The sequence below is a fragment of the Crotalus tigris genome, unplaced genomic scaffold (genome assembly GCF_016545835.1).
Source record: "Crotalus tigris isolate CLP2741 ecotype Arizona unplaced genomic scaffold, ASM1654583v1 scf7180000024391.5723578, whole genome shotgun sequence".
Classification (NCBI taxonomy): domain Eukaryota; kingdom Metazoa; phylum Chordata; class Lepidosauria; order Squamata; family Viperidae; genus Crotalus; species Crotalus tigris.
In genome coordinates, this window is record NW_024100561.1 from 741,730 (window position 1) to 762,101 (window position 20,372).

General features: G+C 41.4%; 1 protein-coding gene across 2 annotated transcripts in view; it reads right to left on the reverse strand.

Annotated features, from left to right (window-relative positions):
• Window positions 1–793: 793 nt before the first annotated feature.
• Window positions 794–20,372, reverse strand: part of ANKRD33B (ankyrin repeat domain 33B) — a 71,757-nt gene continuing 52,178 nt past the window's right edge. For both annotated transcript variants that reach the window (XM_039329290.1, XM_039329289.1), the window contains 2 exons: window positions 10,132–10,272; window positions 794–5,388 (listed from right to left, as the gene is read on the reverse strand). In XM_039329290.1, coding sequence (XP_039185224.1) covers window positions 4,520–5,388; window positions 10,132–10,272 — 1,010 coding nt within the window. In that variant the 3' untranslated portion in view covers window positions 794–4,519. The remainder of the gene's footprint in view (window positions 5,389–10,131; window positions 10,273–20,372) is intronic.

Genomic DNA, 20,372 nt, shown 5'->3' on the forward strand with positions numbered 1-20,372 from the left:
AATGAACTTGGCCCAATAAAACAAAATTTGGTTGTTTGCTTACAGATACATGCTGTACAGGTGGTCCTCAAATTACAGCAGTTCATTTAGTGAATATTCAAAGTCACAATGGCACTGAAAAAATCACACAAGCATAGGGATGTCGCAATGGTTGTGTGAAAAAAGTGACATGACCATTTTTCACACAACCACTGCAGCATCCCCTGTGTTCATGTGATCAAAATTCAGACATTTGGCAACTGACGGCTGCAGTGTCCTGGGATCATGTGATCACCTTTTGTGACATTCTGACAAGCAAAGTGTCATGGTTCCGACAGATGAAACTCTTCAAAAGAACTTTGAGGCATTGTTCACCTTAAAGAATCTTTTATTTGAGTAGCATAACATCGGCACTGCATAATCGAAGCCAAAAGCTGAATTCCCCTCCCCTGAGCTCATAATATCAAAACACAATTCCCTCCTCCAATTAATATCATAAATCACATTTCCCAATTAGCTTGAAGAGCAGGCTTCCTCTCCAGTTCTCCAGCCCGCCAATTCCTTATCAGCTTTGGTTACAATAACCCTGTTTCTCACGCTAGGTTTGGTGTTGTTATGTCTAGCCAAACTCTCGTTCACATCTCCCCTCCCAGCATCATCTAACTCTAAAAGCAAAAGGTAAAAGATGGCTACATTTCCATCTGTTGTCAATGCAAAAACGTACGATGTTAGCAGCGTTGACACAAAATCAATGGGGAAGCCAGATTCACTTAACAGCCATGTTATTAACTGCAGTGATTCACTTAACAACTGGGGCAAGGTTGTAAAATGGGGCAGAATTCACTTAACAACTGTCTTGCTTAACATCAGAAATTTTGGACTCAGTTGTGGTCGTAAGTCAAGAACTACCCATATTAGTAATAGATGTAGAATACTGCTATAAATCCTGATCAATAAAGATGATTGTATCAGAAAAGATGATGTCATTACAATTGTTAAATAATAAAAATGTGTAACTATAATTCTGATCAACTTGCATTTTAGAAACATCTGAATAAAATATGCAACCAAATTTTTAAAAAAATTGTCATAGCCAGGACCACGGTGACTGGTTTTCTCTTTTAATATCCCTCTTTTCTGGAAAGGTTCTCCTCTTGAGATTAGCTTGATCCCAATTCTGCAAGGTTTTTTAGAAAGCTATTAAGGTCTCTAGCTATAGTAGGAGGAGTGATTTGTCTCTGATCTCTCTGCCATGAGAAGGACTGTGATTAATGTTCTGTGCTTTGATGCTGTCAGAGATTATGTCCTTGCCTTATTTTGTTTTTGTTTTAATCTTGTTATTGGGTATAGAGGGTAAGCTGCTCAGGGATGAATAGAATTGGAACATCCTATATGTCTTAGTTAGTAAGAAAATGAAATTCAGATTGGTAGAATAATTCAGAAATAGAGAAATATCTATCATCAGCCAAACAGGTGCTAATGCTTTATACCAGAAGACCCAGCATGCCATTTACTGCCTAATCAGAAATACAAACAAATCCACATTCTTCAATGGGAGTCCCAAACAGCTGATATGAGTTCCTTCCATGTGTTCCAAGTTTTGACTGTTCTCTCTTACCTTTAGCAGCTCCACTAAATGCAACAAGTGCCTTTGATGTGGAAATTAGAACCGAGATTAGGGCTAAATTGAAATTGAGAGATCAGGACAAATTAACACAACAGTCCCAAACAAAAGTCAAGAACTAAGATACTGCATAATGAAAGCATAATTTATTATCAATATATAATATGCTGACATAAATGGGTTATATCCTTGAATATTACTACTGAACTTCATCCCTGAGTCAATATAATGGTACATTTTAAGCACATTTGTCTTTTATAAAATAAATTCAAAATTCATGTACCTGCTTATTGGAGTAGATTAATTTGGAGGAAGATGACTTTGTGGTGTTATACGGAAGTATGTTATATTGGCTCTGAAGAAAATACACTTTCTCATCTGAGAACCATTTTGCTACCGGCATCTAAAATTTCATCTACCAATTACAAAATAATCCCCATTTCAAAATTTTATCCATCTCCTTATATTATAGCATGCCATTAAAAAATTAATATATGTTGCTTGCTTGCTTTATGAGTCGTAGTTTCAGTTGGCACAGAATTGACAAAGGAGTGCAAGCAGGCACTTTGTGATAGCCTTGCATACATGGGACAACCACGTATTAACTATAGCTGTAATCCTGTCAGAAATAATCCCCTCTGAACCCAGTGGATTTTATTTCTGAGCTAGGACGAATTGGATTGCAATGTGAAGTATTTTCAGTTCAATGCACAAGGAAAACTCCCTTCTGAGAGATATTACCCTTAATTTTTTGTTGTTAACCCTAAGGGGTAGTTACCTGAAAAGTGAATTTTTTAACTGGGAAAAAGGATTGGTACAGCTTGTGCAGTTTGAGGAATGAGGTATTTATCATTCTAGTTCTTAAAGCTAATTCTTTACTTTTGAGGAGTAACACCCTAGGAAATGTAAGTGCAGTGCAATTACTGTAATAGTTTCAGCACCGGGCTGTGCGATTTAAAAAGGCTAAGCAGGCCTGGTTAATACTATGATGGAAACTACCAAGAAATCCTTAGAAAGTAAAATCCTGCAGGCAAGATCAATCCACTCCTATCGGCCAGAAAAGCCATAAGCGTATGCACGTGAAGTCACCACAGTCAATTTGAAGAATAATCGGAGATTTTAAATGCTTAGCAATGTAACCAGAACAGGTGGTTATGTGTTAAAAATACATGTTAAAAAAAGTCTGAAAAATATACATTTTATTCCATCTCTTTAGTAATAAATGCAATTGTCACAATTATTTTGGGACTCAGTTTATAATAGAAGTTGATCAAATTTTAAATTGAACATCATAATGAAAAGTAATTGGGGAGGGTTTTGTAGAAATGGAACAGGTTACTGTAAAATAAGCTGAATTTATATTAACTTTTTTAAAAAAAGATTCCCCTGAGATTTTATTTACTTTAAAAATGTTTCGGGCTGGCATATTTTCTATAGGTAAGCAATAAGCTGAAGCTCTGTATGTAGGAGAAAAAAAAACCTTAAAGCATATTTAAATCGCTCACATATCCTGAATAAGAAATTTATGTCATCTATTCCTTCTTTTCTAATTCTCTAGATACTCCCTTGAAAAAGCCTACTCTTTTTCTTAATTATTGCTTTGTGGTTATTTATCAGGGATATTTCTTAAACTCTTTGGGCCTTCCCCTAATACTGAATTAACTATCCTTCTAGGTATAAAACATGCTGGTTGTATTGCCAATCTTTCTATTGCATCTCCCACTGCTACCAAATAGTCTTGTTCTGATCTGAAACTGCACCATTCATTATGGGCAAGATTTTTGGTTTTCCTCTTCTGGCTTTGCTCCCCCTTTAGTACTATACTAATCATGCAGGATTATTTCCATTAGAGCACAGCAGCATGAACAGGGTGGATCTGTTCGAACGATTCTGCTTGAGGTCTAGACTGATACGTTTGCCCTTTCTCTCACTTCCCATTTGGCCATGTTCAAAGGTAAAACTGAAATAAGGAAAGAAACCAGGACAGAAATAGCCCGAGAGGAAGGAAGTAGATAAACCTTACCATGAATGTACAACCATCCAGGTTGTGTGGAAGAGAACGGGAAATGAGTAGCTGCTGGGCAACCACTTTTCTTATTTGTGGTATGAAAGTGGGGAGGGAGTGACAATATGATATCCATGGGGGGGGGGGAGGAACTCTGCAGAGCTCCTACTTCTAAAAAAATCAGATTCTCTTTAATGCTACGTCAGAATACAATAATATGACATTGTGCAAAGCCCCTTACTTCCCCCAGATAAAACAGTAGAGATCTATTCTCTCTCTACCTTGTTGGAAGCTTGGAAAGAAGTTGTTTTCCAAAAACAGGAATATGAAAAGAATTCTAAACAGGACTGCTGATAGGAAGTGCAAATCCTCAGAGAGCATTTGCTGCATCAGAGGCTAGCAAGTGACTAGAGGAGAGAGGCCCTGCTCATAATTCTTAATGCTCTGAAAAAGGGCCCCTGATCACCCCCACAACAGGTTATTTGACTTCACTTCTCAAAATAAGAAAGTAGCACAGGTTTTATATACCTTGAAACAAAGGGAAGATAGTATTGGCTTAAAGGGGAAAACTACTTTTGTATGAATACACTTTGTGACAACTTAAGACTGCTTCTTCACTCGTGGGCTGGGGCAGGATGAGGATTCGCTCCTGCACCCCAGGGAGAAGACTGGACATGCTACTGCAGAGCTGCTGTAAACTGTAAATTTGAGGACATGGCCCCTCTATTTCGAGTTTAATCCTATTACCTTTTACTTTGGGGAGGGTGATTGTTAAAATTGTAGAAGAATAATCTTTCCCATATATTAACATTGTTCATACAGATGCCTTGCATTTCTTAAGTCTCTTAAAACAAATGTGATCTCCAGTTTGATCTTCCTTTTCTTAAATTTATATAATATACCACGTCAACCTATTTATCGATACCAACAGCAATGTGGCTTCTTTTTCTCTGCAGAGATGGTGATGTGGTTTTCTGTAAAGCTTCGGCTCTTTTCTTTTCTTCTTCAGCCTTCTTCCTTTGTTCCTTCAGCTCCTTATATCTCCATTTGGGAATCTCCAAGTAGGTCCCATCACTGGCATTACTTTTCCGTCGCGCTTTCTCTGGCTGGAATGTAGGCCGAGGTGCCTTACTTATACGGACTCTGGGGATGACAAGCCCAGGTCGAACGCTGCTTCTTCTTAACAAGTGCAGTGGTAAGAGACTGGCTTTCCTTGGAACCACAACCTTGACCTGGGGCACGTTAAAATGCTGCAGGCTGGCTCTCCTTTCCTTCTTTTTGGACAGTAGCGTAATTCTGGAATTCTGAAATAGCTTCCTATAGCTGTTAAAATGTTCCCTGTTCTCTAAAATTTGAAGTTCTTTAGCTCTTTGTTTCCTAAGAATTTCTTGCACAGCTGGCCTACGTTTTCCTACAGCAGGAGGACTTTCAGGGCACACAGTCCTACAAGCTATGGCAACAAAGGAGCTTCTTAAACTTGTTGTTGTTCTAACCATGTGATCCAGGACCCCATCTTCTTCAGGACCATGGACAGTTCTGAAATCGACCATGGATCTCAAAGTTGCTGAGATCTTCTGCAAGCAAGTTTTTGAATCTGTAGCCTTGGCAAGAAGTTCCTTCAACTTTGGCCATTCAAGCAAATATTGATCACAAAATTGCTCAGCGCATGGCTTATCCATAAGTCTCTGTATTAGATATGCAGATTCTATTCTTCCTGTGAAACATGCCCATTCTAGAGGTGTGAATCCACGACCTGGATCTGTTGCATTAATATTTGCTCCTTTAAAGAAATGAGCGGGGGGGGGGAGAGAGAAAGAAATTAAGGTCATGCTGTATGTATTTTGAACTGAGAAGTTGTAAAAGTTGTAGTTCTTGATTGCTATTCTTAGCTATCATTGTTGACAGTCTGGTAGTAAGGTTTTGAGCTATGCTAAATTGTTCAGAGGTTTGAAGTACAATTGTACCTAATGTTCTGCATAACATTGCATTAATACTGTAGTCCTCCAAGAATCAGCATAATCAAAGTAGAATGAAACAATCACTGATTAAAATTAATTTCCTTAAATAAGGAATTCAAATTACATTGACTGATTACCTCATCTGCATATACCAACCATTCTCTTACACACAAAAACATACAAGTCCATACCTGCTCTAATACAGAAATAGAAATTCTGTGCATTAAAAAAATTTAAATCTATCAAGAAAACAACATCTCCTAATCAATAGTTAATTCCAGGCTGACCTGAAAAGGGATTCATGCTTTCCACTACCAGTTCCTGCAGTCGTTGCTCATTTTTTTCACCAGCTTGTTCCAGTCCTCTCAGTGAATGTAAAAAAAATTCTCTCTCAATATAAGGTTGAGAGAAAAAAATAGATTTACTGCCTTACCATTCTCTTGTTACTCCAATATAAAAAATAGAGATGTGCAAAATGTTTTGAGTATTCCAAGCATGAAAGGAAATGTGTTTTTCAGAATGTTGATTCCCGATTGCAACAGAACTCTAAAAATAGGCAAAATATTTGCACACACAGAATACTGTACAGGTTAGACAGTATCGGACAGTTGGTGGTTGGACCCAACCACACATGTTTTTTTCTATAAATGGATCTGGAACTTGCATATGTCAGTAGAAATGTTTCAAGGTACCTCTCCTTCCATTCACTTTACCTCAGTGGTCCCCAACCTTTTCAGCTTGGCGGACTGATGGGGGGGGAGGGAAGAGAAAGGATGGTTCTGTGTAAGTGGCAGGCATGCGTGTGAGCAGCAGGTGCACATGTGAGTGTGTGTGCCTGCCCCTTGCACAAATGGATCTGCACGTGTAGCTAACGCTTGCACAAGTGAAACTGCGCATATTTGCATGCCCCAGTTCCAAGTGGGCTGGGGCCTGGGCGTTTGGGGACCTCTGCTTTACATATCTTTTTTCTCTATAGCATTTTTTATGGCACTGCATGACACCATGCTCATGTCCTAAGATGTCTCCCATTTTTCTTTTCTGAAGGAATAGTTTGCAGTCTAGACTCCAGGTATCACTTCTCATAGGACTTTTCATCCTCCCTGGATACTTTTCTCCTTCACAATTTTAAGCAATTGGATTCTATCTACTTTCTCATTGAGTTAATCAGAATCTGCTCTTCTGAAATCTAGTATAGGTAGCTGTCAATTAATGACTGCAAACTAAGACAGGCAATTCTGTCACTAAGCGACTCAGTCATCAAGTGAAACACTCATGTGGTTATTATTACATGATCACAACTTGCAAATTACTGCTGGCTTCTCTATTGACTTTGCTTGTTGATCAAGCAATGCTATGAAGATCACAAATGGTAATCACATGACCATGGGATACTGCAGCTGTCATAAATGCACATCAGTCATGAATTGCCCGATCATGATCACATGATCTTGGGATGCTATGACCATCATAAGTATGAAAACTGATTGAAAAATGACTTTTTCAGCAGCATTCTAAGTTTGGATGGTTGTTAAACGTGAAATCATTAACTGAGGACTATCTATACATAGATAGATTCTTTTTGATTTTTTCACCCCTGGTCTTCATGAACTCATTGCTAACATGATTATATTCAAGGTACCAAACAATTTCTTCTCTTTATTAGAAGATACTAGGGGCTTATTTAAAATAACAACTTCTAACCTAAGCAGATATTTCAGTTGCTGACAATACAAATTGAGTTTTCTTCAGTGATTTATTTTAATGTTTTCAAAATCTCTCACCAAATATTTTACTTGTTAAAATTGTTGCCATGTAACTGACAATTTATTTACAGTGTATCACACTATTTTTGAATTCATTGTAAAGTACTATAATTGTTTTGGTAAAAAACTGTCAGGAGGAAACACATTTTGCAGTGAAGGGACAGCATTTAAAAAACAGCATAGTATTTAAATGAATACCAACTGGGAGCACTGGTTGGACACACTTTCCTCCAATATAAACTCTGCATTGTCATTAAGAGACTAAAATAGAGAATGATCAAGAGAATGAAAATGTTAAAGCTACAATGAATCTCATTAAAAAGAAAAAAAAAAGAAATTGTGATCTTTCTTCATTCAAAGCACAATATAGTAGGAAAGAAAACAAACCCAACAACCACCAAAATTCACTAATAAAACCAGAGAGATAACCAAAGAACAAACAGAAGGGATGTTTTCTATAACAGATGGTAAGTCCATGGATTTAGGTTAATCTCATGAATGGTTAAGAGATTCATTTAAGACTGTCTCAGACTATAATAAGAACAAGTAAAAGATACATCTAAAGCTACACCAAAGCAGAGAAGCAACTGGCTTATGCAATGACTTTCCCATCACTGTTTCTTGCCTTTGTGAATGTCATCAAATAACTATTTAAAAATATAATATCAAATATTGTGGCACATTCAAATATGATGAAAAGATTTTCTAATTTTTGTTTATTTTGTATTTCTTTTTTTTAAAAAGTCAACGAGGTTGATTTCCTACTGAACTGCTTCAAGTTCTATAAGAGGAGCAGGGTGTTTACCTGTAAGTGGAATGTCTAATCATTATACTGGATTCTGCAATTGCATAAAACATTTTAGAAAGTGCGAAACAAGTTGGCATTCCTGCCCCCTCCTTTATCCACAGAAGACTGAGATAGATCATTACCTTCCTATACAGTTTTTTTCAGCATTGCTTTGTGAACCTTAAAATGGTAGGTAGTGTTTGACTTAAAACCACAATTTGGACCGGAAATTCAGTCACTAAGCAATGTAGTTGTTAAGCGAGTCATCATGTTAATTGGATTTTATGACCATTTTTACCGTGATTGTGTTAAGAAATCACCATGCTTGTTAAGTGAATAATGTGGTCATTAAATGAATCGTGCAATGAATCCAGTATCTCCAACTGATTTTGCTTACTGTAAACTGGTTAGGAAGATCACAAATCATGATCACATGAATACAAGATGCCAGCTGGTTGCAAAGCACCTGAATTGCAATCAAGTCACTACAAGGGTTAAAACTTTGAGGACAGGTTGTAGGTCGCTGTCATAACTTTCAACTATTGTTAAATGAATGGTTGCAAGTGGAGGATTACCTATAACTGGGGTATATTAATGGTGGGAAAGAGGGCAGTTTGTATGATAGAACAGATGACCAAAGGCATAGAGTTATATGCAGGCAACTGCCTCTCGGTGTCTATGAACTGAACAATTGAGTGAATGGCAGAAAAACCAGAGTGATGTTCCATGTACATAAAAAGCAAAAGAAAAGAAAAGGAAGAAAACCTAAAAAGTAATTAATAATACTAAATACTATTAAAAAGCCATGTAGTAGAGAACAGAGTAATTGCAGAAAAGACGGTCAGAGAAATTTGTGTTTCTGATGCTAAGACAAGATGACTAGAAGATAAAGTTCAATCCTACTTCTATGTTTACTAAACATCTCTGCTTTAACAGCTTCCATTTCCTACTTCTATCTGTGTGCTAAACATCTCTGCTTTAATAGCTTCCATTTTCTTGTTGACAAGATTAAATATGCCATTTTTAACAGAAATTATTGCAGTAGTTTTCAAGCTATTCTTAGTTAGAAATATATGCTTTTATTTTGCCCAAAACTCTCTCCAAATTTGGCATAGGGATTTTTTCACAGAATAGAGTAGAATAACAACTTTATTGTCACTTTGAATGTACACTAATCAGCATACATTAAAATGAAATTTTGTTGCATATAGCTCTCATAGGATCACTGCCTCCAATATACACTACATAAATATGACAAAAATAAACAAATACAAAATTATGCATATACCCACATATATTATATGACAAAGAGAAACAACACAGTCTAGTTCGGATTTTATATACATGTGTATGGCGAGAAAAACAAATCTTGCAAGTTTACCGGACAGATGGCATAGAGAAACTAGCTATTACAGAATCAGGTAGTCCTGCTATAAATACTTTGAAACCTCCTCCCAGAGGGGAGCAACAGAAACAGAACATAAAGTGGGTGTGTGGGGTCTATAACAATGCTTTGAGCTCTAAGCACATAGCGCTTAGAAGCTACTCACTGCAAAATTTCATATAGAATTTGCAGAAAACTCTTAAATGCTTATTTTATTATTTTTACAATTTATGATATGCAGAAAATATATTATATAATTTAGCCTTCTGATTGAGATTTATTCAAAGAAATATAGTGGTAGAAAACAGCAAGATGAAAAATGGATTGATTTAATAGTATAACCACTGAAATCATTGGGAAATTTCATGATTAACTTAAATTCTATTGTTTCAATTTAAGTAACTGCAAGTACTGCATTCTACATGCTGTTCTATGACCGAATAAAGAGTTGATGATGCTGATTGGTTTCAATGAATATGATTATGGAACCAAATCCTACATTTACTGTATATCATTTAATAATAGCTAACCAAACCTACTCTGGAAGTAAATGCCAGTATCTGGAGTTTTTCAGTGTGAATATTCAACAATTCAGTGGATAAGAAAACAATAAAGAAAGAATTTGGTATACCTGCTAATATTAAGGCTCTGGCGCATTCACTTCGTCCTTGAATGGCAGATTTCATAAGTGCAGTAAATCCAAATGCATTCCTTTTCTCAATATCAAGACCGGAATAATAGTTGAGTAAATATTGTGTAATGTTAATATGTCCTACCAAAAGAACAAAAATTATAAAGAATATTTAAAATCAATACAAATATTATCTGATTAATTTTTATAGGGTTTTAAAATGACATGCTAATGCACAAAGGAAATTTTCCATTCCCCCCCCCTCTCTCTCTCTCACACACACACACACACACACACACACACAAACACATACGTCTTATATATTCAAATACCAACTAAAACAAAGTGCTATGGCACAGACACTAAGTAAGATATTCACAGAATGAATTCACCCCACTTGTTTCCTTTATCTGAATCTACTGTACATTTTTTTCTCCTTCAGAGTAATTTTTCTTCCAGAGCTATTAGCCCTTGAACAATACTGAAGGGAACACAAAGGCAGTTCAAGGACAGTAAATTTCCCTAAATTTATGTTTGATTCTCAGGTAAATGAAGCTTAAGGAAAAGCATAAGACTCTTACCCAGCAATTCCCTGCCAGACTGCTTAGCACAGATGTCCCCAATCCTCAGGCCATGGATTGGTACTAGTCTGTGGCTTGTTAGGAACTGGGCTGAACAGCTGGAAGTGGGTGGCGACCATGTGAGCAAATCCGAAAACATCCCCCCTCCCCAAGTCCATGGAAAAATTGTCTTGCATTAAACTGGTCCCTTATGCCAAAAAGATTAGGGACTGCTGGCTTAGCAGATATGCCCAATCATTCGGCAAGGCTTTGAGGGACTTACAGATGACTGCAAGAAAAAGCTTGTTTCTCCAGCATGATGACAGAAGAATCCACCAATGGGTTATTTCAGTCCTCCTGCCCAATCAGACCAAGTTGTCAAGTTGTCACGCCTCCTCATTATCTGGGGATCTCCCAATTTTCTTCTTGGTCTTCCCCCACCCATACAGACGTGATTTCTTGACTCTCTCTACGTTGGAGCAGGTCCGATAGAAAATTTACTCATTGGTGGATTCTTTAAAAGAGTTTAGCAGCTTAGTGAGAGTTTTGTTTCCCCTCTGTAATGATTTGCTGCATTCCCCTCCTCAGGGTTAGGTTAAAACTTTCCAAGGAAAGGGGGGGTGGGTTTTTCACTTCCCCAGATTCAGTATCCTGCTGAATCAGCAAACAAACCTCGCCCTAAACAGTGGGGGGGGGAGGTTTAACCTGTACGCATTTCAAAGGGGTTGTTGAAAGATGTTTCATGTGCGCGGTACCTTTCCTTACTGCTTTCATTTTCGCAGCCTCGTGGCTTCTCCCTGGCCGGGCTCGGCTAGGGACTCTTAGAGGCCGCCATTTGAATTTCAAAAGGCCTAATCTCATTTCTAAACACCTTATTATTGCTGCGACAAGGGAAAGCCCAACGGTGGCCTTACAATCACTTAAAGCCACTGTGGAAGCATTAGGAGCCTCGTGGGGCAGCGGTAAAGCCTTTTGCGCCTAACAGCTGTTAGGCGCAATCCCCCTGCTTCGCGCACTGGGCCAAATAGCAGATTCCAATTAGCCTCATTTGTGGCAGTCACTGGTCCCTTGTACTGCAGCATTAATTCTATCCCTCACATCCCCTTCTTTACCCCCCTCCCTCCTGTTATTCCCTCCAGGGAAACGTTCATAGAACCCGCCATTTGGAGGCTCAATCCCTCTGGCAGTCGCCATTTTGAATTTAAAAAAATAAAAAAAATAAAATTAATCTAAAAATCTAAATTGAATGTAATAACGTGCGGGTGAACTACAAATGTTAATTGTATTAAACTAGATTGATTAACAAAATTGCTGACTCCTTCATCTGAGTCTTAGTTTCAGCCATCACCTGATCCAGACACCAGTGAGCAAGAGTGTGGTACCAACAGCAGCTCTGGTTCTTCAGCCTGGTCGCCATATTGCCTGTCTGCCCCTTCTGCATCTGGTGGCTGTTCCAGCATCCTGACCATCGCCACTACTGTGGGACACGTGTGATTCTTCTCCACCCAATCCACATAGGTCAGTCCCCTGCGGGGGCCTCTGACGTCCCTTGCAGAACGAATCAGGCCAAAGGCAACTTTGGGTTGATTTCGATGGAAATGGCAGACCTTTCTGAGCCACGTTCCTTGGACATGGACACCATCCCCGCCTCAACTGAGCCGGCACCCGAGCCTCCTTCAGGTAAGGCGAGATCCAAATCTGAGCATGGTAGGAAAGCTGGCACGGCGAGCGACAAACTGGCTGAACGCACCCACAGAGCCCTGGAGAAGTAATTCTCCCGGGCCCAACGCTTGTCTGCTGAAGGAGGTCTCACATTGCCGACCTCTGCACCACTGGACAGGGGAGAGCCTCAACCATCCATATCCAGAGTATGGTCGCCGGAGACGGGGTATCAACAGGTCCCAACTCAGACCCTTGGTCAGGTAGGCCCACCCGTGTTTGGGGAGAACTTTGCCTTGCCAGGTTCGTCTGCAGCACCCACTGCTGCCAGCACACCACCTGCTGCGGGGTTAAGGCTTCCGCTAGAGTAGTCCGTCTCCGACCAGCTCCAAATGTGGATATCACAGGCAGTGTACCAAGCCATGGCATCAGCGAGTCATCAACAAGCCCCCTCCTTTCCAGGACCATCCTCTTCTTCGGCACCAACAACTGCCGCGAGGCCTCCACTGGATCAATCAGGTATGGTCTCTCCCTCCCAATCCCCTGATTCGGAACCAGATGTTTCAGATTACGGGGGAGGCAAGGACGGTTGGTCGGATTGCGAGGAACCATCTTACGAATCCCAACCCATGTCGGAGCTTTTTAATGCTTCACTATTTCCGGCTTTGTTATGCAGAGCGTGCGAGGCAAGTAAGTTTTCCCCTCAGTCGGTACCAACCCCTCAGCCTTCCTCCGATCAGGAAACCAATCCTTTGTTTGCTGTGCCTGTAGACACGCGCCTCCATATCCCTTGTCCACAGTTGTTCTTCCAAAATGTTCAGGATCAGTGGGAATCACCAGCAGCCCAGCCGTCACAGAGCGCGTCTGAGCGCAAAATGATAGACATGCCTAAGGCATTCGGAGACCTACTAGAGGTCCCAAAAGTGGATGAATCGCTGGCACCGCTATTCTCCACTGCCAGCCTTCCAGCTGATGTATCGGACGCCCTTAAGGCAGAGGATAAAAAATCTGAAATGGCCTTACGCAAAGCGCACTTGGCATCTGCCTGGGCTGTGAAGGCAGCAACGGCCACTTCCTTCTTTGCAAGAATCTCTATCATCTGGCTGCGTCAGCTGCAGGATAGAATCTCGCTTGAGGAAACTAGAATGCATCAGGCCCTAACAAAAATACTTGCCACATCCGAATACATGGCCGATGCCTCTCTGTATTCAGCCAAACATTCAGCCTGGGCTATGGCTTCCAACGTGGTGGCTAGGAGACTCCTGTGGCTAAAAAATTGGAGAGCCTAAAGTAAGCTTAAGTGGCGCGCGGCCACAACCCCTTTCAAATTATTTGGGGATGCACTAACGCCGTACTTAATTGAAAATAAACAGAAGCAAAAGGTGATCTCCCACGTGGCAAAGAGGTCTACAAGACGATTCACCCCTTACAGTCACCGGCAGTCCTTTCGGGCAGGGACAGCAACAGAGTCGGCACAACCAAACAGGAGCGCTCACTGGACAGGACAGGTTATAGAGACAGGTCCAGGTACCAGCCACAACCCAAACATTCCTTTCGTGGCCGAGGTGGTCGGTCCTTCCACCAAGGCAAATGACTCGGAGGGAGATCCCCCCATTGGTGGCAAGCTCACTCACTTTACTCGCCAATGGGAAAACACCACCACAGACTCCTGGGTGTTGCGTACCATAAGGGAAGGCCTGTCCCTGGAGTTCAAATCCATTCCATTCAATCACTTTGTGTCTTGCCCAGCCATGAGAAACCCAGTAAAGAGGGAACTCATGGAGGACGCTATACAGCATCTACTAGCCATCAAGGCGATAGAGGAGGTTCCCCCAAGCCAGGCGGGGCAGGGATATTACTCAATCCTATTTGTAGTCCCAAAGTCTTCGGGGGGATGGAGGGCAATCCTCGATCTCAAGGGATTGAATCTTCACCTTCATTACAAACGGTTCAAAATGCAAACACTGCACTCCATCCTAACCAGTATCAGGCGGGGAGATTTATTAACATCCATAGATCTGAAGGAGGCATACCTCCACATCTCTATTCTCCCAGCTCATCGCAGGTACTTAATATTCTGCTATCTCAACTGCCATTTTCAGTACAGAGCCCTTCCTTTCGGCCTCTCTTCAGCCCCCAGGGTCTTTACCAAAATCCTGGCAGTGTTGGCGGCTCACTTGCGGCTGGTCCCAGTCAGGGTCCAGTGCTACCTGGACGATATCCTGATCCAGTCCCCATCAGTCTCAGCCGCCCATTCGGACTTGACCCTCACTATATGGACTCTTCAGGTCCACGGCTTCCTGATCAACTTCAAAAAGAGCCAGATGAATCCATCTACCCGTCTGCTTCACCTGGGAGCAGTAATAGACACGGAACCGTGTCATGTGTACCTGTCAGAGGAGAGATGCAGGAGCATCAGGGACTTGGCTCACAAGGTACGCAGGGACAGAACCGTGGCATTAGCCACGCTTTCTCAGCTCCTGGGAAAACAGATCTCCTGTATAGCAATCGTGCCGTGGGCTCGGCTACATATCCAGGAGCTTCAGTGGTTTCTTCTCCCATACCAAAGACAGCATACCAGTATGTCCAACAGACGGGTTCAGGTTCCCCATCAAGTACGGTTTTCCCTTGGCTGGTGGACTTCATCGGCCGTCAGCAAAGGGACCCTGTTCAAAGAACCCAGCCGACTTCAGGTGACCACGGATGCCAGTCTCTTTGGCTGGGGGGCTCACCTCCAATCCCAGATAGCTCAGGGTCGGTGGTTGCAAGCAGATCTCAAACACAACATAAATTGGTTGAAGCTCAGAGCAATTTATCTAGCTCTTCAAAAATTCCACATAGAAGTCAGGGGCCAGCATATACTGATTCGAACAGACAACGTGGCTGCAAAGGCCCACGTGAATCAGCAGGGGGGCACACAGTCGAAATCCCTCATGACAGAAGCCCGAGCATTGGGCACCTGAGCAGAGAAACACCTGCTCTCCATCAGAGCCGAACACATTTTGGGGGAGGCAAATCGACAGGCAGATTTCCTCAGCAGGTCGACAATAGATCATTTGGAGTGGATGCTTCATCCAGATATCTTCAGAGAGATATCAACCAAATTCGGCAGTCCAGAGAACGCTCAGCTTCCCAGATTCCTTTCCCGGTTCTCTTCTCAGGGAGCAGAGGGAACGGACGCGCTTCGCAACAGGTGGCCACAAGGCCTATTGTATGCCTTCCCCCCATTGCCTCTACTTCCAGCAGCAATCAGGAAGCTCCTGGAGGAACAAGCGGAGGTGATCTTCATTGCCCCTTACTGGCCCAGGAGACCATGGTTCGCGGATCTGGTGAGTCTTTCATTTTCAACTCCATGGAGGATTCCTGACAGCCAAATAAGGCTGATACAGGGAGATCTACAACATCCAGATCCCCAATGGCTTCAACTGACCACCTGGCATTTGAACGCCACACCCTAACCAGGGAATCTTACTCAGCGGAGGTGATTGCTATGATACAGGCGGCCAGGAGACCGGCAACGAACCAGCTTTATGACCATACGTGGAAGCATTTCTGTCAATGGTATGACAAGAAACACGTAAGTCTATCACAGGTGACGATTCCCAGGGTTCTGGAATATTTAATGGAGGGGGTCAACAAGGGGTTGGCACTCAACACTTTGCGCAGTTAGCAGCCCTGTCCTCAATTTTGTCATGGGACTCCTCGGGCTCCTTATCAAGACATCCAGCCATTCGGGCTTTTCTTAAAGGGGTCTCAAATACCAGACTGCCTGTAATTCACAGGTATCCCTCCTGGGACCTACCCTGAGTGCTTCAAGCTCTAACATCTCCTTTTGAACCACTCAAAACATGCTCATTACGACATTTGTCATTCAAGGTCTCCTTTCTCATTGCCATTACCTCGGCCAGGCGCATTTCCGAGTTAGCGGCCTTGTCGGTTAGAAAAGACCTGTGCACGTTCCACAAGGATAGGGTAGTTCTCAGGCTTGACCCTTCATTTATTCCAAAGGTTAACACGGTTTTCCATAGGGCACAGGAAGTTATCCTCCCAAATTTTTGCCCTCACCCGTCACATGAATTAGAACGACGCTGGCACACTTTGGATGTAAGGAGGGCCTTGCGATGTTATATCAAGCGCACTAAGCCCTTCCGTAAGTCGGAAACCCTATTTGTGTCCTTTCAGCCTTCGTCTATGGGGCAAAAGGTTTCGGCTTCCACCATAGGGAGGTGGATAAGGGCCTGTATTTCAAGCGCTTATGTCTCTCTGGCCTTACCAGTTCCTCCTCATGTGACGGCTCACTCTACCTGCAGTGCTGCTACAACTGCGGTGTGGGCAACACAGGCATCCATTGAGGATATATGCAGGGCGGCGACATGGTCGTCACCATCTCTATTCATTAGACATTACCATTTAGACAAGTTTGCTTTGGCTGAGGCCGCCTTTGGTAGACGTATCCTACAACAAGTAGTCACACCATCTGGGGGCCCGGCCCCTACTGACTCCCACCCTTAGGGACTCAAGAAGCTTTGGTACGTCCCATTGGTGGATTCTTCTGTCATCATGTTGGAGAAGGAGCATTGGCTTACCTGAACGCCTTTTCTCAGCATGATGAAGAAGAATCCATGCCCTCCCTTAGTAGAAGTCAGTCAGGTCCGGGTGAGATGGTCGTTCTGCTAGTTATCGTTACTACCTGCTTGAGAGTCATCACGTCATACTGTTGTCAATGGCTTCGCCCGTCGATGAAAACTGGGAGGTCCCCAGATAATGAAGAGGTGTGACAACTTGGTCTGATTGGGCAGGAGAACTGAAATAACCCATTGGTGGATTCTTCTTCATCATGCTGAGAAAAAGCGTTCAGGTAAGCCAACCCTCTATCCCATGAACTTCCTTACATTATCTAATAATAAGCCTTCTGGAACACAATAGTAAACAAACAAGAACTAACTTATAAAAAGATTAACATCTTCAGACTAAATGTTAACTAAAGGTACTTCAGGCAATCTTATCCATGGTCAGCAATCATTTCTGTGGCAACCATCAAGAATTCCTCTGTAGATATACTTTCTATATTCTTGGAAGTATCTCCAGATGTTTATTAGGAATAGGAATGCTTATATACTAAGCTGTTTTACATTAATATCCATTACCTAGTAATTACAGTTTAACATGTATGGATCACATTTGCTCAGATAGCAGGAAGTAACTGATTCAACAGTCCCAAAAACCTAGGTTATTTTCCACATTAATCTGGAAAGTCTTTTTGGGTAAAGTGCATAAGAAAATGGAGTACGCAGTTGCAGAACAGACAACAGAGCAATTAGATAGTATATATTTTAACAGAAACACAATAATTTTTGCCAAATTTTGTAAGCAAAATGTTTTGTGGTGGCCATTTTGGCACTTGCCCCGGTGGACCATGCCTTGGCACTTGCCCCAGTCCCACCCCCTTCTGCCAGAGACCCTCAGATCTGTCCCACTCCTGCCCAGGCCCCCATAGGCACCCTTGAGTGAATGATGTAGAACTGGCCACGCCCACCCAGTAGACCACACCCACTTCATCCACACCCACCCAGTAGGTTGAACCCACTCTGCCACACCCACCCAGCCCCCCCAGGGCAACCACAATGCTGATGCGGCCCTCAGTGAAACTGAGTTTGACACTCCTGAATTAAACCATCAAGTCCTTGTCTCCAATCTGACAGAACAACATAAACCTTTAGTGCCATTATTCCTCAATCAAAACATGTTTTTCTAACTTGCCATTTGCCAGGTTGATCATGCTGTTACAGACAAAAGTAGCTTAATTACTGTGAGGTTTAAAAAATATTTCCTTTATTTTATTTTGCAATCCAGTTAGTCTCATTTTACTTTGCAATCTACAGTGCATGTCAATCAATGGTATTAAGAAAGTTTAAATAGGTAACTCAACTACATTATCTATTCAAATCTTTAAAATCAGAAACTGTCAATCACAGAATGAATATCAAAAAAATCATTTTAATGATTTCAAAGATCCTGGAGCACTGGGGAACTACCAGAGGACTGGAAAAGAGCTGATGTAGTTCCCATCTTCAAAAAAGGGGGAAAAATGGATCCAGGAAACTACAGACCTATCAGCCTGACCTCAATACCTAAGAAGAGTCTGGAAAAGATAATCAAGCAACAAATTAGCGAACACCTAGAGGAAAAAAAAAAGTCATTACCAAAAGCCAACATGGGTTTGTCAAAAACAGATCATGCCAGACAAATCTTATTGCATTCTTGACCAAGTGACAAAATTAGTGGACCAGAGGAATGCTGTGGATATAATTTACTTGGACTTCAGTAAGGCATTTGATAAAGTAGACCACAACCTACTACTTGATAAGATAGAAAAATGTGGGTTAGACAGCATCACCACCAGATGAATTTGTAGCTGGCTAACCGGCTGTACTCAGCGTGTGGTCCTTAATGGAACTGCATCTACATGGAGGGAAGTGTGTAGTGGGGTGCCCCAGGACTCTGTTCTGGGACCAATGCTCTTCAACATCTTCATCAATGATTTGGATCAGGGAATAGATGGGGAACTCATCAAATTTGCAGATGACACCAAGCTGGCAGGAATAGCCAACACTCCAGAAGGTAGGCTTAAGATACAGGAGGATCTTGACAGACTTGAACATTGGGCACTATGTAACAAAATGAAATTCAATCGTGACAAAAGTAAGGTTCTACATTTAGGCAAGAAAAACCAAATGCACAGGCACGGTATAGGTTGGGGTTGGCAACCTTGGCTCTTTTATGACTTGTGGAATTCTGGGAATTGAAGTCCATGAGTCATAAAAGAGCCAAGGTTGCCTACCCCTAGTATAGGGGGTACCTTGCTCTATTATAGTAAACTGTGAGAGGGATCTCAGAGTCCTAGTGGACAATCACTTAAATATGAGCCAGCAGTGTGCTGCATCAGCCAAAAAAGCCAGCACAGTGCTGGGCTGCATTAACAGAGGGATAGAATCAAGATCACGTGAAGTGTTATTACGACTTTACAATGCCTTGGTAAGGCCACACTTGGAATACTGCATCCAGTTTTGGTCACCATGATGTAAAAAAGATGTTGAGATTCTGGAAAGAGTACAGAGAAGAGCAACAATTATGATTAGGGGACTAGAGGCTAAAACATATAAGGAACAGTTGCTGGAATTCGGTATGTCTTGTTTAATGAAGAGAAGGATGAGGGGTGACATAATAGCAGTGTTCCAATATCTCAGGAGTTACCACAAAGAAGAGGGAATCAAGCTATTCTCCAAAGCACCTGAAGACAAGACAAGAAGTAACGGATGGAAATTAACCAAAGAGAGAAGCAACCTAGAACTAAGGAGATATTTCCTGAGTTAGAACAATTAATCAGTGGAACAACCTGCCTCCAGAAGCTGTGAATGCTCCAACACTGGAAGTTTTTAAGAAGAGACTGGACAGCTATTTGTCTGAAATGGTATAGGGTTTCCTGCCTGAGCATGAGGTTGGACTAGATGACCTCCAAGGCCCCTTCCAACTTTATTATTTTTATTATCATTATTATTATTTATATGTCTTAGTTACTTTTTCCCTTTTTAATTTTTTGTAGGTTTCTTCTTTTTACTAACAGGATGGGAAATGTCTGTAGCATTATTAGCGATATGATCAACAACAGAAATTTTTTGTTTAGTAGGTTTTCTAAAATGTTCAGCAATATCCATTCCTTTTCGTTCACAAATATGTACAGACCATATACATAATAAAACATTACAGCACATTCAAACTCAGAAAATTGTAAGGAGCAAACTTTTTCATTGCCATTCCACATATTTAAATAACAAAGACAGTTTAGCAAAGATAATCCAGAAAATCAAAATCAGAGAGTATATCATGTAAAACCCCTGAGTTAAAATAGAACATTCTAAATCACCAAAATCAACTTATTTCTAAAATATTCTATTTGACACATTTTATTTTGCTTTGACCATTTTTGTTCTCACTTTTGCCCTGCCCTGCTGGTCTCAAAAG